Here is a 27,729-nt window from a genome sequence, read left to right as displayed (position 1 = left end):
CATGCTTTCGTTATTCGTCCTATTTTTCCTGAGTCTCTCGGGTCTACTATATGCCAAGTCCAGCGATGGCAACACTGTCCTCGTCATCGTCGAAGAAGCACAGAAGGATGAGTTCAGCGTCTTTTTCGACGATTTGAAAGGTCTGCTGTTGCCAACTAAGATTTCCTTTCTCATGACTTGGAGTAGCTGAGGGGTATTCGCTCTCGTTCAGGTCGCCGAAAGCGGACAAACCTGCATTGGTTGAATACGACGTTCCCTCGTTCTCCCATGTTGTCATACTCGCCCCAGAATCTAAACGTGAGTTTATTGGCACATTCTACGCGTGGAACACTGACCTGTTGTTAGACTTTGCCAAAGACATTACCCCGCAGTCACTTGTCGAACTCGTTTCTGGCGGTACCAACTTACTCATCGCCCTTTCCGCTAAACAAACCCCGCTTTCGTCACTTGCGGCCGAATTCTCACTGGTCCTCCCTCCTGCAGGCACACCTCTTCTCTCCTTCTTCCCAGAACGTACGGATCCACCCTCTCTGATCCCGATTTCTCCACCGTCAACATCCAACATACTCTCGTCTGATCTGGCACCCGTTTGGTTTTCTGGCATTCCTTTTGCGCTTGGAAGCAACCCGCTCCTTTTCCCTATTCTCCCCGCCCCGCCGGAAAGCTTTGCTGGCGATGTCAACTCGGGTGCAGACGCGCTTGTGGACGCAGCAGAAAAGAATGGGGAAGGTCTTTGGGCTGGCAGCCAAGTTAGCGTTGTTGCGGGCTTCCAGGCTGCAGGGGGTGCCCGTGTCACCTGGATAGGCGGAGTAGACATGCTCAAGGACTCTTTATTCCAAAAGCCAGTTTCCAAGTGCGTCTCCGTATTCCATCCAAGCTTGTTCCCTGGCTTAAACGTTGTTTCGCAGGAACGTCAAGTCTGGAAACGCGAAATTAACCCGCGACATAACAGCATGGACTTTCCAAGAGAATCTTGTCCTGCGTATTGACCGGACTGAGCACCATTTGGTCAACTCGACCGAGTCGCTTGAGAGTTACACCACGAACGACAATATCGTTTGTCTCCATTTTCTCATTCTATTCACAGTCTGATGGAGGAAAACACAGGTCTTTACCGCATATATCTCCCACTTCAACCCCAAATCTGGTGACTGGAAGCCTTACTCTGGCATCCAAGACATGCAGCTCGAGTTCACCATGCTCGACCCTCACCTGCGAATCCCACTTCCTTTCGTGCCGAACACACCTGGCAAATACTCAACAACTTTCCGCGCTCCAGACCGCCACGGCGTGTTCAAGTTTGTCGTGAACTACAAGCGCAAAGGGTACGACCTACAAACTCGACTTTTTCGAGAGCGCTGATCACCTAATAGATGGACACACTTGCACAGCTCAACCACTGTAGCTGTTGTCCCACCAAGACACGACGGCTACCCGCGTTTCCTGAGTGCTGCCTGGCCATTCTACATTGGCGCGATTAGCACGAGTGTAGGCTTCTTCCTCTTCTCAGCTGCATGGTTGGCAGGTGAATCGCGAGACGGCAAAAAGGCCAAAGGAACCAAGGCCCAGTAATACCATGTAGAGACTGTACTCAAAAATACTCTTCTCGGACACACTCGAGGGCAGATCATTCATTATATAGAGGGCTTTAAAGTTCCATTGAACACTCTATCTAACTAAGTAGTCGCGCAAAGTAAATAATGCCGTGCTAAGCAGAAAAACATCAATCACACGTGCGTTGGCTGACAGGAAGAATGCCTACGTTTTTAGCCTACTTGCCACCAGTCGTGCCCATGCCCATGGCCGACTTGAATGAGTCGTAGATCCACCATTGGAAGCCAGTGAGAGTACCTAAGTAGGTGTTAGTCAGTGCAAGTGATGTGAGGCAGAACATTAACGCACCGATCATGACCACACGTGTGCCGAGACCCTTCGTCGCAAGCTTACCGATACCGACCTCGGAGTAAATTTGGCCCAGTGTTTTGCCCTTGTTCTCAACCTTGCCTTGCAGAGAAACGAGCGAATCGGCAGGATGAGAGACGATAGCGCAGATGATGCCGGCCAGGTATCCAGAAGCGAAGGTAACGCCGAGTTGGGTAGTTTTGCTGTAGGTCTCCTTGGGCTCGGTATAGACGTGAGTGTAGAAGAGCTGGACAATCTTCTCGAAGAAGAAGAATTTGGCCATGGTGTAGGGAATCTGAACACTTGTCAACAAAAAAATGATAACAAACAGAAATTCCCGACCTGGCGGGACCAGAGAGGAACGAGGGAGCCGAAGGGGAAACGTGTTTCTGGACTGGCACGCATTTTTGTGAGAGCCGGTCCGAAAGAGGTGGGGAAGGTGCCGGTTTTGCTGGTTTGGATTTTGACCTTTGTCATCTCGAGGGGGCAGAGGGCGATGTCGGCAAATACTTCAGCAGAGGCAGAGCCGGCCAACCAAATGGCGGGCTTGTATTTGTTGGAGAGTTCCTCGCCAGCGAGATTCATGTACGTGTCTTTGAAAACTTCATAGAGCCCGTATTTGAACATTCCCTGCAGCGAATAGCCAACGAGAGTGGGGCCAAATCCTTTCCAGAGACCGGTTTGACCCTCTTCCTTCAGAAGCAGACCAAGAGAAGGGAAGAGACCCTTGTACTTGAGCGGGTCGACCTACACTTGTCAGCGTGTCCTGAAAATGAAAAAAAACAGTCCACAAACCTGCATATTACATTTTGCGACATCGAGAGGAGTGATACCGGCGTGGGTGACTCCGCAGGCGAGTGCACCACCAAGAAGCGCCTTGGAATAATAGCTCAAGTCATGGGGAATTGGGCCGGAGTATCTGAAAAAGAGAGTATTAGAGACATAAGGAAGGTAGAAAAGCCTAGTACCTGGCATCCCATTTGCCTGCGACGGGTGCGGCCATGTCTAGATGAGGTCTACGAAAGAGAAAGCTGAGCTGGCCCGGTCTGATCCCGAAATTTTTAGATGGGTCACGATTATTTGATGTGACACCCGTAGAAGCCCGACCAGAAATTTGGTCAGAGCTCGAGCAAAAATGGGACAGGAAAACTCCTGCGGCGTTTTGAGTGATACTCAGCGTCGATATAAAAGAGATTATCGGCAGCCCCCAAAAATCGCTTGCTTAGCCTCGCTTATGGCCTTCTAGCCAATCAGAAGTGTTTTTGGCTCACTTCAGCATGCGGTGGAAAGTGGGATCGGGGCAGCGAGTACTTGCTAGTGTGTGATGGGTGGGGTTGTTTCTTCTCTCCTATGAACTACCATGTTCGTCTGAAGAAATGATTGTAAGTCAGACAACTCAGCCCACAAAGATTGAGCACCCTTAATAGGTCATGGTTTCTTCAGGGAAGGTGTCCATGGTATATAGACTTAGGCTCGGTGCATTATGGGGACTGGGCTTCCGCCTGTCAATGTGCAGCGAGGAGTGATTAATGATTGATTCGCGGAGAAATTCAAGCACCAGTTGATCACAGCCTACCTATGGAAACTATAGAACATGTTCATCGTTGCCACTGTAGCGAAATGGTTATCGCGTCGCTTTCCTATCCGCGAACCACTAACGGGACTCGAACCCGTTGTCACGTGACTAGGCGAAGGTTGTGGGTTCGAGTCCCATCAGTGGTTTTTATACGGTCCCTGCATATGTGGTGGGTTCGAGTCCCATCAATGGTTCTTTTCTTTGCGTATTTTGTGGGTTCGAGTCCCGTCAGTGGTTCTTTTTTTTTTGGAACAATGTGGTGGGTTCGAGTCCCATCAATGGTTCTTTTCTTTGCGTATTTTGTGGGTTCGAGTCCCGTCAGTGGTTCTTTTTTTTTTCTTACAGGAGCCTGCATAGGTTCGAATCCCATCAGTGGTTGCCTTTAGCATCGCCTGAATATTCTCTGGATTCTCTGTAAGTACTTTTAGAACTGCGTAGCGAGCGGTCCTTGTGGTGGTTTGTTGCCTGATGCTGAGCAAGCTAGCGATCACGTCATCACTTCTGACCTTTTCCGAGTACCCTCTCGGCCACGATAAAAAAGAGTACCTGCCCGGCTGGCTCGCTTTTTCACCAACCCCACCATGATATCGGAGTCTTATGCCTGCTGTCCCTCTACGGCTGCACCAGAAGAATGCACTGACCAATGTGTTGTCGTTGCGTGTCAGGAAGGAGATCATTGCAAACTCGATGATTGTGTGGACTGCGACAGCCTCGACGAAATTGTGAGTTCCTCCTTAGAGCTTATCTTTTGACACTCAAAACGCCCTGATAGCTTCAATGTTGTACTGATCTCCATGCCTACTATGAAGAGCCTCGACATCACCCTGATTTCGCGACCGCTTGTTCATGGAATCCAGCCTTGAACGCATTTCTTTGTTGTGGGCCTACCGAATCTGCTGCCCTTCCCATCGACTCGTCTTCTTTTTTTGCGCCGAACCAGTTTCAGAATGGTCCAGAATCCCTAGATGATTCAATGGTTTCGTGTTTGTGGGGCAACTGTGGCGCGATTCTCCCCAGTCTTTCAGAGCTCGCCGAGCATGTCAACACAGTCCACTTACGAGCTCCGCCATCACCAGCTTCCAACCCACAGGACATGCTATCAGCATGTCAGTGGAAGGACTGCAGCGTCTATCCTACGCCAAATACGATTGCCGGCCCGTCATCAGGGGACATGAACCTCATTCTCGACGTCCTTTCCTCTCACCTCTTCCACGACCACTTGGGCCTGGATAGTACCCCAAGCGAATCCCGCCTCGCTACCCCGTCTCAAGAATCTTCGCTCGATGGCGACCTATCATCCATCTTCTCTCCAGAAACCAGTCCCCCGCTTGACGGTCACACCTGTCGCTGGGTTGGGTGCGGTAGCTCCTTCCTATCGTTGGAAGACCTGACTCATCACTTGAACACCGTCCATGTCGGTTCGGGGCGGGCATCGTACGAATGCTACTGGTCAGACTGCCAGAGAAACGGCGACAACGGTTTCGGCAGCAAACAAAAACTCTGCCGACATCTCCAGGTTCGTTTCGTATCATCCTCTTTCGAAACCTTGACTCAGTTGCGATGGCAGTCCCACACTGGTCACCGCCCCTTCCAATGCAAAATCTGCATGCAAAATTTCTCCGAAGCCGCAACCCTCCAGCAGCACATGAGGCGGCATACACAAGAGAGTAAGTGGAGCTTACCACCCGCTTTCCCTCTCATGCTTTGTAGAGCCCTATGTTTGCGACTATCCAGGATGTGGCAAATCGTTTGCCATCACAGGAGCCCTCACCATCCACAAACGGACCCACAACGGCGACAAACCGTTCAAGTGTCCTCATTGCTCAAAGTCGGTTCCATAGCGTTGTTGTCCGTTCTCTAACATCGTTTCAGACCGTTCTCTGAATCATCAAATCTTTCTAAACACGTAAGAATCTCAAAAGCCAACACTAAGAAGACTGAACCTTGTTATCAGCTTCGGACACACACTGGCGTGAAGCCGTATGTGTGCATGGAGCCGGGGTGCTCCAGGAGATTTGCGCGGGCAGACCAGTTAACACGACACGGGCGGGTTCATCGCAAGTAATAATAGCTGACCAAGACAATTTTTTATTTCTGTTTAATCTTGTAGCTCGTTCGTTGTACACTACAGAGTTAGGTTCCAAACACAGAATAGGTCGTAAGGCATAAAAAAAAATAAGGAGCGTGAGGACATTAGGGGTATGAAAACATTAATCAGTTATCGGTGTCGAACTTTCCCTCTAGCGTTGGGAATATTCAAACAGCTGATACCTCACCGAAACGTGCATTCACCCTGACATTACCAACGCGTTCGCCAACGCTGGCAAACCATTCTTGGGCCTTGAGCGCTCGCTTCTCGTTTTCTTCTGCATTCTTGACTTCTTTGCCCCGCTCCTCCATTGCGCCACGGAACCGCTCACGAAGATCCCACGATGCCAAACGAAGCACCTTACGGGTTTCACGGCCGATTCGAGCAATGTTTTCAGACTCCCATTGGTGGTCGTCCTCCTCGGCCTCGACGGAGACTTTGATGCGCCGGCCAATGGTACGCGGGATAGAGCTGGGCAGTTCAAGAATGACATAGACCACAGCTCCAATTGTGACTGCGCCAACAACAGGCAAAGCCCATTTGCGTGCATTCTCGTTGCTGAAGAAATCGCTCAAACGGACCATGCCTTCGATAACACCTCGGACGCCAACAGCTTGACCCCCAACCATAGTGAGAGCGCCGACACCAACACCAACAACACTGAGTGCGCCAGCGGTAGAGTCTGCCTCAGACGACGACTTGGATCCATCGCCAAAGTGTAAGAAGAACTGATGGTTCACGTCAAACAAATCGAGGAATGTGGTCTCCTGCATTTCCGGGCGGCTAGCCAGACCAATGCCAAGACCATGAGCTCCACCAGCTACAACGACAGCCTTTCCGCGTGTCTTGAGTCCATTTGAACCCTTGCCGCGACGGACTGCGGAGAACATGGCTTCAGGCATGAAAATACGGCGACTGCGTTCGACACCAGCAGGGAGATGCTCTTCGCCCAGGTTTTTGATTTGGACTACACCATCAGAGGTAACAGTGCGAGCCTCATCCTCCGCAAGCTTCACAGCAAGGTCGAGCGATTCCAGGAGGATACGGCGCACATCACGTGCGTAATCCCAGACGGATAAAAGTCCAGGGTATGAAGGCAACTGGAGACTGCCGAACGGCCGACCGCTGCCAACCTGCTCCAGAGCATCCGAAAGGACTTTCTTCGCTTTGGTGCTGGTTTTCCCGACGCCCTCCTCTTCCACGCTTTCCAGACCCTCCTCTAATTTGTCCCGACCAGATTTCATCTTCTCGAGGACGGGCTTAGCCTCTGCCAGTTCCGCACGCGCCTGAGCAACCTCTGCCTCGGCGACAAGTTTATTGGCCGACGCGAGCAGCTCGATGTCGCCGAGAAGGTTGAGTAAGAATGTCTCAACAGGCTGCAGCTTGGATTTGGATCGCTTGGTAAGGACGAAGGACCGAAGAGCAGCCTCCATCTCGTCGAACGCGAACGATTCTTTGTCATCATTGACGGCCGATGCCGAGTCAACAAAATGAACGAGGTCGTTGGAATCTTCCCAAGTTCGCGGACTGAGACCTTTGATTTGCTCGAGAACGATACGCTTGCATTTATCCTTGTTCCGAATCATGTCGTACTTATTGACAACAATGAAAAGGTATGCCTTCTCATTACTGGCTGTCCACAAAAACTCCTTGGCGGAGAGAGTGAAATGGTTTTCCGCAGAGACAACAAACACGACGACATCAATTTCCTCCTGGCGGGCGAAGAGAGCTGTAGTTTTGATCGAGTCGCGGTTGAGGCCAGGAGCATCAATGAGCGAGATGTTGACAGTGCCGTTGGAGAGTAACGAGTTCTGATCCTTGCCAGCCAGATAGACCTTGAGCAGGTGCTCTGCATCTTTAGTCTCATACTCAGCAATGATGTCTTCGAGGTCCTCGATAGCAGCCAGAGTGAATGTAGAGTCATCAGCTGGGTCGTATGCGGCCCCAGCTTTGACGATATGGACGGCCTCCACATCTCCGTTCTCCGTCGCATCGTGAACCTCGCAAAAGGCAGTTGTGCATGGCTGTTGGTCGACAGGCATGATTTGGCGGCGAAGAAGGGCGTTGACGAGGGTCGATTTACCCGCATTGAGGTCACCAGTGACAAGAACCTTGGACGAGGTATCCTGAACGCGAAGGCGAAGTTTGTCGATGTGGGCAATGGAGTTGGCGAGACGCTCGTCCAGTAAGTGCGCAATGGAAGACTTTTCGAGTTGTGAGACAAGTGAAGAGGCCGTGTTGGCGGATGAAGCGCTCCCCAGCTTCAGGTCAAGCCGTAAAACATGGAAATCTGACGAGAGTGGTGGGATTTCGTCAGTGGCTTCCTCCTCCTTAGCATCCGAGTAGGACAGAGAGCGGGTGGGACCAAGTCGAACCGGAGTCACGTTGGAAGGGTCATCCGCGAAAGAAAGCGAGCGAAGCGGGGTGTTTGGAGCAGTGGTAGAAGGTTCTTCCTTCAATTGGGGATAACGAACCACCCAATCATCCTTGTTGAAGCTGCGAATGTCGCTTAGGATGGATTTTGTCGAGTCTATAGCGTTCACAAGGCTGTTAGAAAGAGTGAGCGGGTGTTTGCGGGGAAGCATGACGACGAACCGGTCTTTATGTTGATTGTAAGCGTCCTGAACATCCTCTGCCTTGGCCACTGGCCGGATGGGCATGTATGTCTGAGACATGGGTTATTTTAGGATTGTGTGCCTTGAGGCGGGACGTTGTTGGATGCGTCTATGAGTTGAGTGTGAAAGTCGGAGGGGAGATGATGGAAGAGAAGAGTCACGCGTCACGTAGTTACGGTCTAGATGGCTCAACCAATTGCTTTCAGTTCAGACGACGTGCTTGAAGGTGCGACATCGCACAAACTCCGCCTTTTCGTGTCTGAAGACAAACAGCATATAACGCGGTAGTCAATAATAAAGCCAATTGGTAGGTAGTACCGCACGAGATTGGGAAGAATCTCGAGTGCTGATTATTGTTGCTGCTCAGGCTACTACTTGCGTATGATGTCCAACCCGAAACCTTCCGACTCTATGGGTCTGGAAGCAATGGGCTTTCAGAGCTCAAGAGCCGGATAGAAGACCCAGACCAAGTTTTGATTGGATTCTATCGAGACGAGGCCCGGTCCGATGGCTTCATTATTCTCAACTACGTACCTTCCACCGTTTCCGGCGTGAGAAGGGCACGGTGTCAGGTACACTCGCGTCGAATTGGGACAATATTTGAGGTATACAATACCACCTTTGTTTCCTATTGTCTGATCAAGCTAAACTGGTAGGCCCATCGTACTTCACTAACCGTCGACCACCTTTCTAATCTAACACCCACCGCTATTCGCCAGGTTCGCATAACAAAAAGCGCGTCTTTATCTGACCTTTTCTCCAGGCTCTTGCCACACCGGACTCAGTGCACGTTATTCAGCTCGAACGACCGCCTCCCGAGTCAGTAGACGAAATGGGTCAACTTTCGAGTCCACCTGCTTCCGGGTCGTCACCACCTCCATCTGCAAGAGGACCAGGCACTGTCTTCTCATCGCTGCTTCGTCGCAAAAAGAAAGAATTGGAACCTGATATGGGCGTCATTGAACCATTCAATATCCATTTGAACGATGAAACTCCTCCCCCTCCGCCACCCAAGGACAGAATAAAGAGGTCTAATTCGGCTCAACCGACTTCTTCTTCTCCCAAACCTATCGTCACTCCCAGACCCACGCCACCACGGCCAGTACCCCAGCCGATTGCCACTCAGTCCCGCCCACGCAGTAACTCAGACTATACGGTCATCAGCCAATCGTCATCTAGTTCAGACGAGGTCGTCGTTGTACGGCCACAGGTTGCAGCCCCACCTCGCAGCCCCGCAATCAAGAAGCGGTCGGTTACATTACCAACCAAGTGGAACACTGAATCTATGACTCCGCAAGAACGAGCAAGAAGACGGAAAGAGCAACAGCAGCAACGGGAGCTCGAGGAGCGACTGGCCATCGAAGAAGAAGCGGAACGGCAACGGCAAACAAAACAACAAAAGGAAGCTCTTTTAAAAGAGCTTGAGCTTGAGGAGGAAGAACGTCGCGCCTCCCTTGAAAAAGAGCTCAAATTTGTAGCCGCTAAACGCCGACAACGCGAACAACTTGATCGACTCGAAGATGAGCGAAAGAAACGCGAAATCCAGGAAAAGAAGCGACTTGACCGAGAAAGGAGACTGGCTGAACACCGACGTTTAGAGCAATGGCGCAAGGACCAAGCTGCTCATATTGAAGAGGAAGCTCGGCTGGCGGAGCTTTCTCGTCGCAAAGAAACAGAGGAGCACAAAAAGAAGATCCAACTTGCTGCCACTAAAGCAAAGAACGCCAAAGGTAATCCGGAATTGCTGAGTGGTTTTGTGACCATGCAATACGGAGATTCGCTTGTCTGGCGGCGAAGATACTACAAATTTATGGGGACAACCGTGTTTTTCTATCGCAGTCCAAAGGTCTCTGAGCTCCCTTCAACGAGTTCACCCACCTGTTAACACGTTGTCAGGATCTAACGCAAATCTTAGAGCAAGTAGACATGCGCGGTCAGATTCGTGCATTGAAGGAGTGGTACGAAGGCTTCGAGGATCTCAAAGCTATCCCACATGCGTTCGCGATTGACTTCAAGGGCGACAGAGAGCCTTGGTCCCTGTTTACCGATTCTGAGGAGGAGAAAGTGCGTCGAGACAAGGATTGTCATTCTGATCGTTGACCTTTGGCAGTATAAGTTGCTGGGCTTACTCCAAGTGAACGGCATGTGACCATCAGCTTTCCTTTTTTAGTAGATACCCTCCACAAGAATACCTTTATTTGTGTATACCTGTAGTTTGTAAAATTATGTATCACCCAGCGAGGACCCATATTGATTTGAGACTCGCGGGACCAGCGCAGAGTAATTTGCGGTCATGAATTTCCCGAACAAGATCTTCCCTGGTCTCATCGACCGAAAGCAACACGATTCCTCGTTTGATAGATGGATTTGACTGGGAATGGTCGTCTGTCAGCCAACCGCACGCCTCGAAAAGCGATTCAAGACAATGAACGGTGTTGGATGCAGGCAAAATTCCTTGCCAATGATGTCGTAGCTTCTTGTTCTGTGTAGCAAGAAATACGGCGGCATTTTGCAGAAGTATGGGCAGGTCACCATTCGATGAACCCGGTTTGAGTTGGATGTCGGTAGTCTCCTTTGTGGCTGTTTGTTGGCTCGAGCCGACAACAATTCTGCTCTCGGAAGGCATAGCTAGTTCGGGTTGCAGCGACACCATGGACCTTGTATGGGGTACTTTAAAGCTACGATCAGAGACCAGCTTCTGCTCCCACTTCTCAATCGTTGCTTTGCGTTTTACTGCAGCCGTAGGTGAGACGGGCTTATTCCAGGTTGTGTTAACCCAGTCGTCCACGTCTTTATCGGACCTATCTCGCCCCATGCTCTCTTGAGCAATCTTGTGCAAAGCACTGAGCGTAACCCCATCGCTCCAAGTCCTCTCATGTGGCCGAAAGAGTTTCACAATGCGCGGATGGCGCAACGCATATGACTAATCAGGGCACCGTCATTCAAGCGTGATCCAGAAGTGAACAGACGCACCCTGCTGTGGGGTGCCTTGGTAAACCCAGCACCGAACAGCTCGCATAAGAGGGGTGTCACGAGGATATGTGAAGGCGGCGTCAAATCCTTGAGCATTGTGAATGTGAATGGCAGACCAGCAGGCTGGAAAGTTGATCAACGTTGTGAATTTGGATGACGAGAATCACGGACTTGCTTCGTAGCACTCGACCAGGGAACGGTCTCGACAGCTCGCAAATAAAAGTTGCTTTCCTCAAGATCGTCTCGACTCAGACCATAGGAAGCCGTGAAAAACAGATAGAAATGCGGGTGAATCGTGGGCTGCACTACTCTTCAGAGATCAATTCTGGAAGTGAGAAATTTGCAAACGTCTTTCTTGATATCGGCCTCGTTGCGAAGACCACCAAAGTAAAACGTGGTATAACAGTCCGTGGAAACTAGGATGCATGAGATCAGTCATCCGGAAACATTAAAGATGGACCTCGTAATTCCCGAGCCCTGTCTTTATCCCAACCAAGGCCCAACAGGACACAATCTATTGTGTCGCCATAGCCAGGAATGTAGTCCTTCTTGAATTTGACCCACGGCAAACGCCAGTCGTTATATCTCGATTCGGCGGCCTTGAGCACCAGCCCTTCTTCCCCACTCGCAATGTGGGTAGCAAGGGTATTTTCAATGGTGGCGAATCCTTCAGGTGGGTGACCTTCCAACGCAATTTTGACTCGAGTAGTCAACATAGACCGTGTTGGCAGTGGTTGGATGATGGATTCGAGAATCGAACGACGAGAAGAATAGGCCATGTTCAACAACGAGGTTCCGTTGAGAAGAAGAATATCAAAGAAAACGAGTCCTAGATGCCGGTCTGAGATGTCTGTCCTAAGAGAAGCCTGCGTATAGCTGCCAGACATCAACATATTAGCAAAAAAAATGTGCAATCGCTATTTACCCTTCTTCGCTCTCGCCCAGCGGGGCGTGGCGGACGCTTCGAGCAGTATGTTCAACAAGACTATGAATCCTCCAGAATTCTGTCAGATTTGCTGTCAGAAGGGAAACGAATCTTTGACTAAGACGGCGCACCATCCATCTTGTCGCCATGCCATGCGACCATCTCAGCTTCCACAATCACATCTGAGGTGATGGACGACGATTTGTAGTTGGGGGCAAGATAAAGAGACTCGAGTATGAGCTCATGAATACCATAACGGTCCCACGTGGAATCCCTCAAGCTCTTGCTGAAGATTGTGATACGAGGTTTGTCCTCGTTGCTGAGTTGAACATGGATTTGAGCTCGTTCACCGTCATATTTTGTCTCGGCCCAGATTTCCGTAGACGATCGAAGAGGCGCAAGAGCGTCGTCACACCCTCGACCTTTTCTAGCTTTGGGGATCTGAAAGTGATTGATCAAAAAACCAAGTGTACCGGAAAACAAAACTGAGCGTACTGGAACAGGCTCGCCACACTGTGGGTTCCAAGAGATAGGTTCTCCCCTTTCAAATGCTCGTGCAGCATCCTCCAGTCTTGACCGTAAGCGATAGCCATGGAGCATATGAAGGCTCGGATCCCAGACTTTCATTGCGTCTTTGCATGCCAGTTCCACCACCGAAACAGAGTTGTGCGTCTTTAGAGCACGAGAGTAATGCGTTTCTTGAAGTGGATACAGCATCGGACGAAGGTCCTTTAAAATCATCTGAGTCAGCCACCCAGCTTCTGAGGGCGGAAGCGAGCGATAGAGCAATCGAATGATGGTACTGCGGTCTCTGCGATTGGAAGGTGGGTACTTGGTTCGTAGGGCGCTGTCGGTAAATCCAGAGTTCGCCGCAAGTTCGTCAAGTAAGTCATCGACCTCGCTCATACTGAGCGAACTGATGTAGGCTGAGTCGAACTTGAATTGGGTGAGTAAGATTGAGTGGAGATGGGTGGCATGGTATTACCGAGGAGGTCAGCTGCAAAACATTCTCTACTTGCATGCCTAGACAGCCATGTTCAGATGTCGTCCATCCCTCAAGTGTTTTGGCTGATATGCCAAAACAATCGGCAATAGCAGAGGCTAGTCGGACCTCTTTCATGTCATACTTGCGGCGAGAGTCCTCTTCTGGGAAGAGAAATCGGAATAGAGTGACAGTAGAGCCTTCTGCGAGGTCCGGAAAGTCAGTCCGAAGCCGCGTAACCCAACGGTTGAAAACACGAAGAACCGAGTTGTTATGGCCGCGAATCTCGCGTAAAAGAGAGACAAAACTGCATTGGATAAGGTCCAAGGAGTGTGGGGGAAGGTTGGGCCAATTACTCACAACGCGAAAGGTGGAGAGGTCATGGTGGGTCATGTCAGAGGTGCGAGTCATGACACCGTGTCACGTCAACAGAAACAATTTGTCATCCATCCCATGAAGATATATATGAGAAAAAGTAAAGATAGAACCCAACGAGAGTGTACTACAAAAGGGAGAGGACGGAAAGCGGATGGGTAGGATTAAAAAGAAGATGGCGAATATTATCGAAGGTGAGATAGGTAAAGATACGCCTCCACAGGTTACACATAGGCTGTTTACAAAAAAGGAAATATTCAGCAGACCCAAAAAAGGAAACAACGGAAAAGGTCAGTCGTAGTCCTTCTCGTTCATCATTCGCTCTGCTCTCATAGCGTCATGGTCACCTCCGTTGAGTTCAAGGGAATGGCCATTGATTGAAACTCCATTCTCTCCTCGAAGATCGTGTGCGGGGGTGCCTGGTCGTGAGGAGGCCATTCCGGAGGATGTTGCAGTGGCAGTTGAGATCAGCTGCTGCTGATTATGGGGGAAGTATGAACGTCGTTGCATTTTCTTGAAGTCGTAGGTCGTAAATCTAACTGTCGTTGGAGTTTGACATGCACTGGAAAGACATCGACGTACTGCTCCTCCATTTGGCGCATTTCAGGTGAAAAATTCTCCTGGTTGGCTTTTCTAGTTTTAGCCTTCAATGGATTATCCTCCAAGAGAAGCTCTTCCAGTTCGTGCGACGCATCAAAATTGGCCTTCTTGCCCTATCAACGAGTAATGAAGATGAGCCAGGAAAATCAAGCGGCCGAGTTGACACATACGTCAGGGACAAAGGGCGGTATTTGCTCTTTGGATTCCAGCGTGTCCCAGTCAATCGGCTTGAACCAGGGATGCCGCCTTAGCTCTTGAAAGCCCTCCCCTTGAGGTTTACAACCAAACCGGCGCGTAGGGTCGCGTTCAAGTAGCTGTAAGTCTGATGAGGTCCATCAAGGCAGACAAGGCGAGAACTCGTTACCCCTTTGAGAACTTGCATTCCTGGACGACTGCATTTCTTCTCGGCTTCTTCGGGCCATTTAAGAGGGTCCTTTGTAATGCTGTAGGAGAGGTCGTTATTGGTGCGTCCGCGGAAGGGTCGACGGCCAAAAATCAGCTCGTAAGCGCATACGCCGAGTGACCACCAATCAATTTGATAGCTGTATCCTCGCTTGGTCAAGATCCTGAATGGCATCATGTCAGCGTCGGAGGCAATATGCCAATAACAGACAAACTCTGGGGCCATGTAGGCCATAGAGCCAGCAACACCCATAAGTCGCTTCTCCGAGAACTTGAGTCCAATGTTGAAATCCGTCAAGTGTGCGTTTCCTCGCTCGTCGAGCAGAATATTGTCTGGCTTGATATCCCTACGAGAGTCATGAGAAGACCGTGGGACAAGCCGTATTTGACAACGGACCGATGCATAATGTTATTGTCGTGTAGGAATTGAATCGCGGAAGAGAGTTGTGCGACATAGAATCGAACGACCTCCTCCTCCAATGAACCGAGTCGCTCCAAATGGACTGGGGTGGATTTAGTTGAGATTTCATGGAGGAGGGGGTAGGCTCACAGCGAAGGTCCCCGCCCAGCATGAGGTCCAAGACGAAGAAGCAATTCTCGTCGTCCTGGAAAGCATAACGCAAGTTGACGACAAAAGGGTGGTCGATCTGAATCCGTTGGTCAGGAACGTCACTTGTAAGGCGTAACACGGACCTCTTCGAGTAGTCGCCGCTCTTGAATGACGTTTGGAACGGCCTTCATCTTGACGCATTTCGCCTTATTGATATACTTGAGGGCATAGAGATCCTTGGTCTGCTTGTGTTGAACGACTCGGACCTATGGCAGGGTCAATTAAGCACTCGCCATGAATGTTACTGGCTGAAACACACCTTCCCAAAAGCACCTTTCCCCACACAACGCAAGAGAACGAAGTGGAACAGTGTTACATCGCCGTCAAAGTCAACGGGCTGTTAGAGTAAGAATAAAGAAAGCACCGGAAAAAGAGTCTGACCGTAGGTCTGCAGCACACGCCGCCCATGGTGTGGGAGAAAGCAAGGCGGGAGGTTGAGCCAGCGAAAGGAGAATGGTAGAGGAGGCTTGTGATGTGACAGCGGCTGCTTTCGCATCACTCCAGACATACAGCATTTTCCATGGCCACCAATTTTGCACGTCCCCTGGTCATGTCTGGCCCTTCTGGAGTCGGCAAAAGCACTCTTCTGAAGCGTCTCTTTTCCGAGTTTCCCGATAGATTCGGCTTCAGTGTTTCCCGTGTGGTCAACCATTTATTTCATCACCCTGCCCTGAGCTTCCTATTAGATACGACTAGAGCCCCTCGTACTGGCGAGACCAATGGCAAAGAATACTTTTTTGTACCTACCCAGGAGTTCAAAGAGCTGATCGCCGCCAACGCCTTCATCGAGCATGCAGAGTTCTCCGGCAACTTCTATGGTACTAGCTTTGCGACCGTCAACGAGGTTCACGAACAAGGGCGACGTTGCATTCTCGACATCGAGGCCCAGGTAAGTGCTGCTGAAGTTTGCCTCCGCTTTTTTTCCATATTTGGTGGCACAGGGTGTCCGTCAAATCAAAGCGTCCACTCTCGATCCGGTCTATCTGTTCATTTCTCCTCCTTCCCTCGCTGCTCTTCGCTCTCGACTCCAAGGTCGGGGCACCGAAACAGAGACATCCGTCCAGAAGCGTCTTGCTACTGCTCTGAAAGAGATTGATTACGCCAAAGAGCCGAATGTTCACGACCTTGTCATTGTCAATGATGATCTAGAGAGGGCATACCAACTGTTCAAGAAAGTCGCACTCGGAGAACAAATCGCTTCAGACACCCTCCCTCCCCTTGACGATTAATTCCTTGAGCTAGATACGAATAATACTCTACATTATTGGTTTTGGTGCACTGTTGTAAGAATGTCTTCTACACTCGTTGTGTCGTTCAGCAACTCATCGATTGCCTTTGACCAATCGAATCCAACTCCGTTACCTACAGGGGCCTTCTTTCGCGCCTTCTTTCGCGGCCTGCCCTCCCCGATGCCGCCAACGAACTTTCTACCGGACTCCAATTGCGCCAGGTGTTTTACCTCACCAAAGTCTGTCGCCGCTTGTGCTTGCAAGAAGCTTGCACCTGTTGCTCGATGGATGAGGCAGTCACTCTCGTGGTAGCCATCCAGGCTCCCTTCAAATAGACCAACATCAGCTGTTGACGGCATGGGGGTGCCATCTTTCAGTAGGGTTCCCCCGTTTGTCTTCGCTAAGATCGCTTCAATGTTAAGACTTTCCCCAGGTGGTATTGGGTGTGGCTGTGAAGGTGTTACACAGGGCATATCAACCTCTTTCCGAAGAACAAAGTCAACGTCGACTGCAGAAAAAAAGGCAACACCTTGAGGAAGGTCGTCCATCCCGAGTTTATATGCGAACAAACTCCGCGTCCAGACATTCGCGATTTGTAACGCCAACGCCGCGCGGTAACGATCCGATTCTGCGACAAGGTAACGGAGTTCGTCGTGAACTGAGATGAGGTATCGAGCCTGGATGTCGTACTTGCTGATTAGATAATCCATGGCACAAATCAAGAGGTGAAGGTAATCCACTCCAGAAGACTGCACGACCCAGTTAATTCGAGAGGGCATATAGTCTGAGCCAAAGTCAACAGGAAGATATTCTTTGGACAATGCGTAAGTCACGCCACAATCCAACGCTGGGGTTTGTGGTTTGTCGCTGACAGCAATTTCTTCTAATTTATTGAATAGATAGCTTTCTGTGCCGCCAAACCAGAATTTTCGGTCAAAAATGTCGGTACGATGGGTATTTTTGCCCTTGGTTGACGCGTAGAGGTTGGCAGCGAGTTTCTGGGCTTCTTCGGGAAGCATCGCAGCGCTGTTTTGAAGTAACAAAAGAACGGCGTGCTTCATTCCCGCACCGTAGATTCGAGAGTAATTGAACACCTTTGCCTGATCTCTAGAAATCCCCAGAATCGCTGCCGTTTTCGAATGGAGATCAGTACCAGCAGCTTTCGTTCCTTCAAGAGTCATCCAACCGATTGCTGTGGCCCCATGCTGGCCAAATTGCGCGTCTCCCATGCAGCTGGAAATCCACAGTTCTTCCGAGTCAACGTCAGCCCCAACAATGGCATACCCTGGTGGAGCCCTAACCATCGCTTTGAGCTCCGAACCAACACGATTTGCTTTCGCATTGCTGGCGGTGAGCCAGGTCTTCTCGATTGCACGACGGGTTACTGTGCCCATTGTAATAACCTGTGGCAGGATGATGCCCCATTTCTTCCCTTCATCCAAAAAGCCAAGGTTCCGGCCCGCCGCATCATCTTGCCATACAACGTTTTGATTCAAGATACGATCACGGGCACTGATCCAGTAGCTACACATAGCGTTCATTTCCAAGGCCTCCATAGCTTCAGGACCGGGGCTTTTCAGGGTGCCATCTTTGGAATACTTGAGAAATGTCTTCCCAAACGGACTGCCGACGTTGGCCTTCTCTCCATCTTTGTGAGGCAGCTTGTAGAAAAGGTAGCCTCCTCGGAGAGTCGCCTCAGCTAGCGTGTCGTCGGCTGGATCGTAAAAGGTGAGCGGGGTTGCACGGGTGGTAAAAGTCGCGGAAGAAGGGACTCGGAATATCCAACCGTGCTCGCGAGAATGGAATAATGGCCAGCCAAGCCATGAAAGCTTCAGTAAAAGCGGCGCAATCCTGTTTCGAATGGTGATGTCGAGAGTTGCCGGAGCCATGTCCTTCTTTGGCTTGGTTAGATCCCAGTACCATTTCGGCCACATGACTGGTTCAGCTTTGGGCGGCGGGGATTTTTTAAAGCGCTTTGTTGAACTCCCATCCTCGTCTACCAGGCTCCAGTCGAGTTGCGCAAGCCAAGAGTCCTCCGCAACATTGACAGCACCAGTTTGCGATTCCGTATAAACTCGATCGGCAAGGACTCGTACTCTGTCGCTTAAAGTTTGGTCTTTTCCTCCTCGAGATACATCAAAAGCGAGGCTCTGATCACAGAAGGTCATCCGGTTTTGTGATTTAATCGCGTGCTTAACAGAGAGAAGCGAGCTCGTTTTCAGTTTTCCTGCAGTCGCGAAACGCTCGACAGACTGGGTTTGGGGCGATAGGTAGTGCCATTTCTCGGTGGTCGACCACTTGACTGGTTGCTCATCATACGCCGTCTTCAATAAAAGTGGCAAAATGCGCCCTACCACCCAGCTTGAAAGGGGATCCTGACAAGTCTGAGCGTACCATGCTGGTATTTGAGAAAAGGTTGGCGATGTCTAGTATACCAATAAGATTGCGACAAACAAATATCTGAACATGTGCTCACCGGTTCGGTGGCAGGAACGACTCCTCGAGACTTTCCCACAATTTTGGGCGTCCAATCTAGTTGATTTAACCACACATCGTTTTTCCATTCTTCCTTGGAGGGATCATCGAGGAATTGAGACAGAGCCTGGTTTGCAAGTTCACCGAGACGAGTCTTGATTGCATTCTCGAGATTCGAGTAGACAGTCTCGGCTTGATGAAGATAGCTATCCCAGTTGTTGTCGACGCATAGTAAGCTACTCCCCATCGTAAGTATTCCAGCAAAGCTGACGGGATGCGGACACTGTGCAAAGAATGCGGGAAGTATTTTTGCAAAAATGGCATGAGTAGCCTGTACGTCGGAGGCGCAATAGGAGAGGTAGTCAGGGAGGGACGCGAGGATAGCAGACGGAGGTAACTTCATGAAATCGTCCCTTGTCGACTTGGGAGACGAAAGAGGGACGCCGTGGAGAGCAGCAACATCGACCAGAGAATTAGCCGAAGTTAAGGATTCCCATGTTCGATTGGTGCTTTCCCCATCTTCTGCGTCTGATTCAAGCTCTACGTCTCGATAAGATTCCCTGACTTGAAGTGTTAGCGCCTCCTCTAGTGTATGTTTCAACTTGTCAAGGCTTGCTCTCTTTACCGGGTCATGCTCTACCACAGAACGGGCCTCAAGCTGATCCAGCATTCCTCCAATAGCCATCCGTGCCTCTTCTTCCATCTGCCTCTCGATTTCGCGGGCCTTTCTCCATTTGTTCCATGCTGGCCGTTGATGACTGCTGATGCCTCTCACTGCGACATGCAGGGCCATTGTGTCGAGCCATCTGTTCTTGGTTCCAGCAAGATGATACTCTTCTTTCACCCTTGCGCGGTCGTAAGACACGTTATGGCCAACTATGACGCGTGGCACAGTGGGGTCTCCAAGGGGGATGAGGTGTAAAGGCTCCTCGGTTTCACCAAGAAGCCAGGGAGAAATCCATGCATACCACGCAGTGGGTGACGCCGCGCATGCCATGATGGCATAAGGATGATAATTGGGTAGAGTTTCAACGTCGAAGGTGAGCATGTCTTCCGGCGTTCCATCGTCTTTGCAAGGAAAATCAACGGCCTCGCTATAGCTCGATCCGTCGGCCATATGGTAGTACTTTGTCCAACCACTCTGTGTAAGGTTCCATTCACCAGCATCCGGTATAGGAGGGATAGTTTGGGCGGCAAATGACTGGGCCAAGGACAGATATGGCTGCGAGAGAGAGGACCCGATTCGATGAAAGTGTTGCGTGAGGTTTTTGCCTTGCAACGCGGGAAGAGTAAAAGATGTGTCGGGAAGTGTCGAACCTTGGGAAGGGTCCAAGCCATGCATTTCGAGGTGTTGTAGGGCGATATTAATGGAGGATCTGGGGGATGGAGGAAAGGACACATTCTTGAAGATCTGAGCATGGAGTGGTCGGGAGAGCAGTTGGACTCCGAAGTCATTGCGTTTGACTGGTAGTGGCTGGTGAATATTGGTCCAATGGTTGGAGTAGCAAAATAGCTACCATATGATTGGTTTGACGCGTCCGAGTCGCGCAGGACGGATGCGGGTGTTTGGAGTCTCTCAAGTTGAGCGTGAATTTGTCGTCTTGGCCCATAAAAAGAACGAGATGACAATTTCCTTCTAAAATACATGTGTGACCGTGGGCGTCACCCTTCGACGCGTCTTTGGGAGTACGATGTCGATGCAAATTTTTGGTCAAGAGGTTCGTGGCCATTTTGTCTCGGTGCTTGTAACTCAGTACCCCCAGGCTACAGAAGAAAAGGCGGAGAATGCGCGCCTATCATCCTTCATCGGGGCGATGGCTCTGGGTGACTTGGTCAAATCGACGCTGGGGCCCAAGGGCATGAACAAAATACTGCAGTCGGGCTCTTCCGGCGAAATAAACGTTACAAACGATGGCGCTACAATTCTCAAGGCAATTCAACTAGACAATCCCGCGGCAAAGATCCTAGTGAACATTAGTAAAGTTCAAGACGATGAAGTGGGCGACGGGACAACCAGTGTTACGATTTTTGCGTCCGAACTGCTTCGAGAGGCCGAAAAGCTAATCGCACAAAAAATACACCCTCAGACGATTGTAGAGGGTTACCGGATCGCTCAAGCAGCAGCACTCAAAGCGCTAGAGAAGTCAGCAGTCGATAATTTGTAAGTAACCCGATCTAGTACTCTTTTCTTCCGCTCAAACGTCTTTGACCAGCTCCGATCCAAACGTCTTCAGGCAAGATCTGTTCAACATCGCGCGAACAACACTGTCGTCCAAGGTTTTATCACAAGACAAGGACTACTTCGCAAATCTCGCAGTAGACGCTGTGCTCAGGCTGAAGGTGTGCAATATTTAACTTTGGTTTTCTTCCATTTGAAACGCGTTCAGGGGTCTACTGACCTTGAGCATATCCAAATAATCAAGAAAGTTGGAGGAAAACTGACGGATTCATATTTGGATGAGGGTGGGTCGGTTATCTTGCCTACCGATTATTGACACGAGCTTGTCAAGGCTTCATTCTCGACAAGACAATCGCGGTCAACTCTCCAAAGCGACTAGAAAACGTTAAAATTCTCATTGCTAACACTTGTGTGTTCCACTCTATATTCTGACGGGCCCTGATTCTGTTTAGCCATGGACACGGATAAAATCAAGATATTCGGAGCACGTGTGAAGGTCGATGGGACTGGAAAACTAGCGGAGCTTGAGCGAGCAGAAAGGGTAAGCAGTGTCAGTCCCCCTGCTTTAGCTGACCGTATTTACCCCCCAGGAAAAAATGAAAGCCAAGGTCGACGCCATTGCTGCACATGGTATCAATTGCTTCGTCAACCGACAACTCATCTACAACTATCCCGAATCACTCTTGGCTGAAAAGGGAATTATGGTCATCGAACACGCTGACTTTGAAGGTGTTGAGCGGTTATCGCTGGTGACTGGTGGCGAAATTGCCAGCACATTTGATCGTCCAGACCTCGTCAACCTAGGTCATTGCGAGCTCATTGAAGAAATAATGATCGGAGAGGATAAGGTAGAGTGGCATTTTCGTTCAAGGGTTCATGCTAATCCGTCTAGCTCATCAAATTTTCTGGTGTCGCGGCCGGAGAGGCATGCACAGTCGTTTTACGAGGCTCCACCAACCAAATGGTTGACGAAGCAGAGCGATCTTTACATGACGCTCTTTCTGTTCTTTCTCAAACAGTGAAGGAGACAAGGACAGTCCTTGGTGGCGGATGTTCAGAGATGCTTATGAGCTGTGCCGTCGAGGAGGAAGCACGGAAAGTCAAGGGGAAAAAAGCAATCGCCTGTGAAGCTTTTGGCCGGGCACTCCGACAAATACCCACTATCTTGGCCGACAATGCTGGTTATGATTCGTCTGATCTTGTTGCTCGTCTGAGGGCAGCCCACTATGAAGGCCAATCTGATTCTGGCCTTGGTACGATCAAGACTTCTTTCGGACTCAATACTCACCCACAAAACAGACATGGAAGAGGCCACCATTGCCTCGATGCGTAAACTCGGTGTCACTGAAAGCTACAAACTCAAACGACAAGTTGTTCTGAGTGCAAGTGAGGCGGCTGAGATGATCCTACGGTGGGTGCATTTCTGGGATCGCGACAACATTACCAATGCCACATTAGGGTGGACGATATTTTACGGGCAACACCTAGGAAGCGGGAAGCTGTTTAGATTAGACAAAATGTATTCGTCATGTGATCGCATCACACATATTCTCTCCTCCACCACAATGTTCGCGACACGCCGCGTCCTCCACCAACCTTTGATCAAATTTTTGGGCAAACGCTCGTGGCCCTCCAGTGCGATAATGACTTCATCATGGAAGTTTTGTTGACCTGCCGGGAATTTAGGTCCTGTTGCGGCCAAGGGCCATCCAGCAGCACCACCGGAGTTCCAGAAAGGCTTTTCTGCCACATCAAAAGCAAACACATCTTCACCTCACAAGACCGGAGGGGCGTTCTCCGATTTCTGGGAAGCACCCGACCGCTTTTGGAGGCCACGTAATCGTGAATTAGAGGAAGCTGAAATCGAGGCGATTCTGGTGCGTCTCTGTGCAGTAGCTGTTGTCCTCGTTTCTCATAGGCAAGGGCAGAGTGGTGGGGCTTCTTTACACTAGTACCTACTCCTCATCGACTGAGTGGAATTCATGTTGAAAGTGAACAGGATATTTAATCTTTCTCTGCGTACGCCAGCAAATACCGCTCTATCTCTGTTTCATCCATGACGCGCCACTTTCCACGAGTCTTTGGGTCCTCGTCTTCGCCCTCAGAAACGATCCCGATTTCGATTTCGCCAGGCTTGTAGTCAGTTGCATGGACAGTCGACATGGCCTCTATTGCCATCTGTGTTCCACGGTCAGAAACATCACCCAGTCCCAAGACACAAACTACACACCTCGATGACTGCAGCACGATCGAGCGTTTTCCCTGCTTTGATAGCATCGTCTGCTCCTCGTCCAGAATCAAGCTTCTTCCACTTCTTTTCAAGATGGTTCATTGCCTCTTGCTGCTTCTGACCAGCCGATGTTGCATGAAACCCAACAAAGAAACCAGCAGGGTCGAGCTTGAAGCACTGGGGTCCAAATTCAGGGTCGATTCCAACGAGGATCATTGCTAGCAAACGTTCAGGATGGTGGTGGGCAATAACCGGGAGCGACTGACATATACCCAAAGGTCGCATAGCTGCCCTTTGTGTGTAAACTTGGTTGATGTTTGCCATACGACGGGCAAGAGTGTCGGGTGTGATTTCGTAGCCATATTTGTAGCGGAACTCGGCTGCCTCTGACCGAGCGCGAGTTACTTGGGCCCTTGCATCCGCTGGGGCTAGGTCAACCAATAGCAGAATACTTATCAAGTAACACACCAATAAGTCCTGTCATAACACAACCAATCGTCGGCGTAATGCTGAAGAGATGTGTAACGGTCGACGCGTCCAGCAGTTTATCCTAGATTGCGATTCTATGACCAAATAATCTTCAGCTGACCAAGGACGTACAGGCACTTTTCGTTGGGTAATGACCACGGCGGTGTCTTTACCACGAACAGCGACAGCAGTGTGACCAGAGCCTGAGATGGCTTTGAAGGCATACTCTGCCAAGGAGAGATTGAGCTTCTGTGCGTTGAAATCTACTGTGAAGACTAACCGACTTGATACAGTCGACCTTCAGGAGAGAATACTGTCAGATACCTGCAGGATTTGAGCGTGTTTCAAGCAAGGACAGAGTTTGAACCTGTCGTAGGATGTGCGCGACATGAACGCGTAAGACTGAGGCGTGACACGATATTGTCACGCGCAAGTGCAATCGGAGCGCAATCGTTTTTAGATTCCGGCACAAGGAGTAGACCAAGTTCAAGGTTCAAGGGATCCTTCGGGATGGTACAAATTATATGAGCATTCGAAAGGCCCAGTAGCTACAGCGATATAATTTTTATGTGGCTGGTAGCCACCGTCTATTGGTTCTTCTTGCCTGACTTTTTGCTTTCGACAAATAAGACGCGTCGACCGACTACCCTTGTAAGTCAAGGGTATAGACAAGAACAATAACGCACCATGAGGATCGTATTTTACCGCGGAAAGCTTGGGTCCCATGCGAACACGGGTTCGAGTGTAGAAGAAACCTGTTTGAGCAGTGGATATGAGGCGGACGATGATTGTCCTACGGGCTCAAGTTAAGGACTTCGATGAGTTGAGTGGCTTGTATCCATACCTCGCCTTTGCCTTGGCCATGGCGGCAAGAAACAAGTGGGAAGCGTCACATTCCAAACTTGCTTCCGTCCAGTACGTGCTGGCCATTTCGAGACTGCTCTGCACGTCTCAACTCTTTGACTCACAGGGCAGGATGATAACACACGCGACTCTCTACTCGCTGGCTAACTCACTTGGTGTTCTTGCAATGATCACTGTTGTGGGCTACCACTTCGTCTCGGTCAACGCCAAATATCTTTCCAAGGGCGCGTCGAAATGATTTCCACGCCAGCAATGCATTCCTTTCCGAAGCTATGGGGTCCCCGAGAGCGATTCAGGAGATGTTGCAACAAGTTTCGTGTTCGAATAGCAGCAGAGCAATAGGCTATAAAGGCAGACGCACATTCGTTACCCAACTATTCGCTGTACTTTTAAAATGCCTGAAAACATGCCTTACTCGAGCTTGTTGGTCGTTCATAGAATGTGGTGTTTCACATCAACCGCCACGTTCACCTTCTCATGATACCACGACGAGCAATTTTCTGGACGCTCTTGCTGTGCATTACCGCGTCGAATGCTCTTCACTTTTACCTCGATGCCAATGAGAAACGTTGTTTCATTGAGGAGCTTCCGATGGACACGGTTGTTGAGGGCGAGTACTCTTTTCCTACTAAAACCCTTGCTGTATTTAATGGACCAACAGGCCACTACCGAGCACTAGAGTGGTCAGAGGACAGTCAGACGTATGAAATGGACGAGAACCTGGGAATAATAGTGGAGGTGGACGTGCGTAGCGTCACTTGTTCAAGTTGTAAAAAAAAACGACTCACCGCTGGTTAGGAACTCGACAGCGGACACAGTGTGGTGAAGACAAGGGGCCCGAGTGAAGGCCGTTTCACATTCACCTCCCATGAAGCTGGCGACCATACGATATGTCTATCGACAAACTACACTTCGTGGTTCTCCAGCACGCATCTCCGTCTTTACCTCGACGTTGTTGTGGGCCAAACCAAAGCTGATGCCGACCACGACCGCTCTCATGTGTCCGAACTTGCGTCGAAGATTCGCGACCTAAACCAGAAACTTGAAGATATTTACCGGGAACAGTCTTACCAGCGCCAACGAGAAGCCGATTACCGTAACCTCAGCGAGGCCACCAACTCCCGTGCGGTATGGTATAGTATCGCGCAGATTTTAGTTTTGGTTGGCACTTGCACTTGGCAGTTGAGACACCTGAAGCGCTTTTTCGAGGATAGAAAGATGCGCTAGACTTGGGAGTCATTATTCTTTTCTTCAATACACTTGTGTTACCATCTCAAGTCTACATACGATCTAATGGCCGGATGCTTAACAACCGCATTCCAGAGCCCAAAACGTCCCTGGCGCACTCGTACATCCACAAACGCGCACGTGCTTTCTGGATGTCCTCCTCTCCCTTAACTACCAGCACTTCCCAGGCGCTGGAAATGGCGTGACTGAGTCGGAAGAGAAAGGTCACAACCCCGCTTGGTTCCTGTGTCTTCATTGCGACCTTGACTACATCGGGGTAGGTGCCCAGTAAGAAGACAATTTCCCTGGCGTGAGACGACGTTGCCAAAGACGCAATGTCGATTTGTGATGGTGGAGGTAAAGGATAGAGGTTCGGGTTCTTTCGCGCTATAGATGATAACCGGACGTGCGCATATTGAAGATAGGGGCCAGTGTCTCCTTCAAAAGACTTCATTCGGTCCCAGTTGAAGGTGTAGTTGTTGATTCTATATAGAACGTCTCAGCCCAATTACTCGAACGAAAAAAGGCTACCTTTTTGCTGCCATGTCTTGAATTTTGACACCAGTGATGCCAATTTCCAGGCTGACGTTCTCTGGGTCCTCGACAGCTTTGTACTTTTCTTCGTTTTTTTGCATTTGTTCATGCATTACCTGGCCCGCTTCCTTGATAATTTGGTCCAAAAAGACGACGGTGCCTTTGCGAGTGCTCATGCCCTGAACCAAACCGTAGTTGACATGTTGTAAGGATGCAGCCCAAGGAAACTGCATGAGCTCGAGTATCTTGAAAAATTGAGACAAGTGGAGGTCTTGCTGTGATGAGACGACGTAAATCATTTTGTCGAATTGGTATTTTTCGTAGCGTTCAATGGCACCGCCAATATCCCGAGTCAGGTAAATCGACGTTCCGTCTAAAATGCATGAGGAGCTAAGTCAGAAAAGTCAGCATTCACCTCACCTCGTTTCCTCAGGACCGCCCTTCCCATCTTCCACTGTTCAAGATTCACAATCTTGGCACCATCAACATCCTCAATGAGGCCCAACTCGTCCAAGCGCGCAAGAGCCTTGTCTTGCCACTCTTTCCCAACTTTACTCTCTCCAGTGTACTCGTCAAAGGCGATGTTCAGCCGGTCATATTCCTCGATGTATTTCTTGACGCTCAACTCCCGCCATATTCGCCAGTTTTTCAGAGCAGATTCGTCTCCGTCTTCCATCCGCTTGAACCACCTAGAAGCCTCTGCCTTGACCTCCGGATCCGCGTCAGCATCCTTGTTGACTTTGACATAAACTTCGAACAGGTGTTTTATCGCGTCCTTTTTGAGTTCCTCCGCCGATCCATACTTTTCGAAACCAGTAGCAATAAGGCCAAACTAGAAAAGTCAGCAAGGGTGCGCCGCCAGTAGGTCTTCTCTTGCCTGTGTGCCCCAGTCGCCAAGATAATTCATCGAGACGACATCCCACCCGCAGGCTTTGTATAGATTGGCTAGAAATCCTCCTATGATTGTGCTCCGCAGGTGGCCAACATGGAAAGACTTCGCGATGTTGGGAGAGGAATACTCAATGACGACTTTTTTGCCTTTGCCTAATGTGTTGCTGCCGTAGCATGGTGTCGGCGAAAGATGGGTAAGCGAGTGTACTTGGGTGAGGATGTTGCGTATTAGGGTAGAGGACGTGCATTGGAAGTGGAGGAAAGCCTTGTCATGGGTCACAGACTCGACGTAGTCATCGGGTTTGAACTGGAGAAAAACATTGACTTGGGAAAGCATCGGGTGACCTTGGCACACACCTGGGCAAGTACTTTAGCCGCCAGATCATCCGGCTTGCCCATCTTGAATCGCGGTAGAGCGATAGTGAAATCCACGCCCTTTTTACCATAATCTACACCAGAATACACTTGGTCGGAAGTTAGTGGACTGAGAGCAGCGGCAACACGCTCAGCAATCGCAGTCCGGAAGCCATCGAGAGCGCAAGTAGAGGGGTCCGCGGCTGAATAGGCCATTTTTGCGTAACGG

General features: G+C 50.0%; 11 protein-coding genes across 11 annotated transcripts; 5 read left to right on the top strand and 6 right to left on the bottom strand.

Annotated features, from left to right (window-relative positions):
* Position 1: 1 nt before the first annotated feature.
* Positions 2 to 1,572, top strand: MIND_00339700 (Dolichyl-diphosphooligosaccharide--protein glycosyltransferase subunit WBP1; the record flags this gene model as incomplete). Its single annotated transcript, XM_037360248.1, has 6 exons — positions 2 to 140; positions 187 to 297; positions 346 to 853; positions 909 to 1,056; positions 1,108 to 1,325; positions 1,374 to 1,572. 6 exons carry the CDS (start codon positions 2 to 4, stop codon positions 1,570 to 1,572), a joined length of 1,323 nt encoding a protein of 440 aa, XP_037223133.1.
* Positions 1,573 to 1,771: 199 nt separating this feature from the next.
* On the bottom strand, positions 1,772 to 2,905 carry MIND_00339600 (uncharacterized protein; the record flags this gene model as incomplete). The annotated part of the gene is made up of 5 exons (XM_037360247.1): positions 1,772 to 1,851; positions 1,903 to 2,197; positions 2,245 to 2,649; positions 2,698 to 2,821; positions 2,871 to 2,905. 5 exons carry the CDS (start codon positions 2,903 to 2,905, stop codon positions 1,772 to 1,774), a joined length of 939 nt encoding a protein of 312 aa, XP_037223132.1.
* Positions 2,906 to 4,059: 1,154 nt separating this feature from the next.
* MIND_00339500 (uncharacterized protein) lies at positions 4,060 to 5,543 on the top strand (the record flags this gene model as incomplete). Its single annotated transcript, XM_037360246.1, has 6 exons — positions 4,060 to 4,200; positions 4,251 to 4,994; positions 5,046 to 5,145; positions 5,189 to 5,306; positions 5,351 to 5,384; positions 5,433 to 5,543. The coding sequence occupies 6 exons, from the start codon at positions 4,060 to 4,062 to the stop codon at positions 5,541 to 5,543; spliced, it is 1,248 nt and encodes a 415-aa protein (XP_037223131.1).
* A 191-nt stretch (positions 5,544 to 5,734) lies between these two features.
* MIND_00339400 (Transmembrane GTPase) lies at positions 5,735 to 8,242 on the bottom strand (the record flags this gene model as incomplete). Its single annotated transcript, XM_037360245.1, has 2 exons — positions 5,735 to 8,114; positions 8,163 to 8,242. 2 exons carry the CDS (start codon positions 8,240 to 8,242, stop codon positions 5,735 to 5,737), a joined length of 2,460 nt encoding a protein of 819 aa, XP_037223130.1.
* Positions 8,243 to 8,365: 123 nt separating this feature from the next.
* MIND_00339300 (ADF-H domain-containing protein) lies at positions 8,366 to 10,331 on the top strand (the record flags this gene model as incomplete). The annotated part of the gene is made up of 7 exons (XM_037360244.1): positions 8,366 to 8,408; positions 8,456 to 8,489; positions 8,550 to 8,787; positions 8,839 to 8,901; positions 8,946 to 10,028; positions 10,079 to 10,246; positions 10,293 to 10,331. 7 exons carry the CDS (start codon positions 8,366 to 8,368, stop codon positions 10,329 to 10,331), a joined length of 1,668 nt encoding a protein of 555 aa, XP_037223129.1.
* An 81-nt stretch (positions 10,332 to 10,412) lies between these two features.
* On the bottom strand, positions 10,413 to 13,445 carry MIND_00339200 (DNA-LIGASE-A3 domain-containing protein; the record flags this gene model as incomplete). The annotated part of the gene is made up of 10 exons (XM_037360243.1): positions 10,413 to 11,105; positions 11,156 to 11,278; positions 11,327 to 11,455; positions 11,504 to 11,571; positions 11,616 to 12,031; positions 12,081 to 12,159; positions 12,212 to 12,521; positions 12,576 to 13,016; positions 13,066 to 13,369; positions 13,423 to 13,445. The coding sequence occupies 10 exons, from the start codon at positions 13,443 to 13,445 to the stop codon at positions 10,413 to 10,415; spliced, it is 2,586 nt and encodes an 861-aa protein (XP_037223128.1).
* Positions 13,446 to 13,728: 283 nt separating this feature from the next.
* MIND_00339100 (AGC/YANK protein kinase) lies at positions 13,729 to 15,457 on the bottom strand (the record flags this gene model as incomplete). Its single annotated transcript, XM_037360242.1, has 10 exons — positions 13,729 to 13,972; positions 14,020 to 14,150; positions 14,208 to 14,351; positions 14,402 to 14,603; positions 14,655 to 14,786; positions 14,837 to 14,942; positions 14,990 to 15,086; positions 15,133 to 15,255; positions 15,309 to 15,386; positions 15,431 to 15,457. 10 exons carry the CDS (start codon positions 15,455 to 15,457, stop codon positions 13,729 to 13,731), a joined length of 1,284 nt encoding a protein of 427 aa, XP_037223127.1.
* On the top strand, positions 15,456 to 16,278 carry MIND_00339000 (Guanylate kinase-like domain-containing protein; the record flags this gene model as incomplete). The annotated part of the gene is made up of 4 exons (XM_037360241.1): positions 15,456 to 15,458; positions 15,531 to 15,687; positions 15,736 to 15,938; positions 15,991 to 16,278. The coding sequence occupies 4 exons, from the start codon at positions 15,456 to 15,458 to the stop codon at positions 16,276 to 16,278; spliced, it is 651 nt and encodes a 216-aa protein (XP_037223126.1).
* Positions 16,279 to 22,936: 6,658 nt separating this feature from the next.
* On the bottom strand, positions 22,937 to 24,038 carry MIND_00338700 (Proteasome subunit alpha type; the record flags this gene model as incomplete). Its single annotated transcript, XM_037360240.1, has 7 exons — positions 23,998 to 24,038; positions 23,911 to 23,954; positions 23,763 to 23,857; positions 23,631 to 23,712; positions 23,429 to 23,584; positions 23,163 to 23,380; positions 22,937 to 23,110 (listed from the first exon to the last, which is right to left on the bottom strand). Exons 1-7 carry the CDS (start codon positions 24,018 to 24,020, stop codon positions 22,937 to 22,939), a joined length of 792 nt encoding a protein of 263 aa, XP_037223125.1. The 5' UTR covers positions 24,021 to 24,038.
* A 933-nt stretch (positions 24,039 to 24,971) lies between these two features.
* MIND_00338600 (Membrane protein) lies at positions 24,972 to 25,721 on the top strand (the record flags this gene model as incomplete). Its single annotated transcript, XM_037360239.1, has 2 exons — positions 24,972 to 25,238; positions 25,293 to 25,721. 2 exons carry the CDS (start codon positions 24,972 to 24,974, stop codon positions 25,719 to 25,721), a joined length of 696 nt encoding a protein of 231 aa, XP_037223124.1.
* Positions 25,722 to 25,773: 52 nt separating this feature from the next.
* On the bottom strand, positions 25,774 to 27,716 carry MIND_00338500 (DALR-1 domain-containing protein; the record flags this gene model as incomplete). Its single annotated transcript, XM_037360238.1, has 5 exons — positions 25,774 to 26,206; positions 26,253 to 26,628; positions 26,676 to 27,087; positions 27,133 to 27,453; positions 27,504 to 27,716. 5 exons carry the CDS (start codon positions 27,714 to 27,716, stop codon positions 25,774 to 25,776), a joined length of 1,755 nt encoding a protein of 584 aa, XP_037223123.1.
* Positions 27,717 to 27,729: the final 13 nt, after the last annotated feature.

This window comes from Mycena indigotica (genome assembly GCF_014461135.1).
Source record: "Mycena indigotica strain 171206Taipei chromosome Unknown Mind.scaff0003, whole genome shotgun sequence".
NCBI lineage: Eukaryota > Fungi > Basidiomycota > Agaricomycetes > Agaricales > Mycenaceae > Mycena > Mycena indigotica.
Note: the sequence above shows the minus strand (reverse complement) of the source record. Positions and strands in the feature narration are given on the sequence as shown.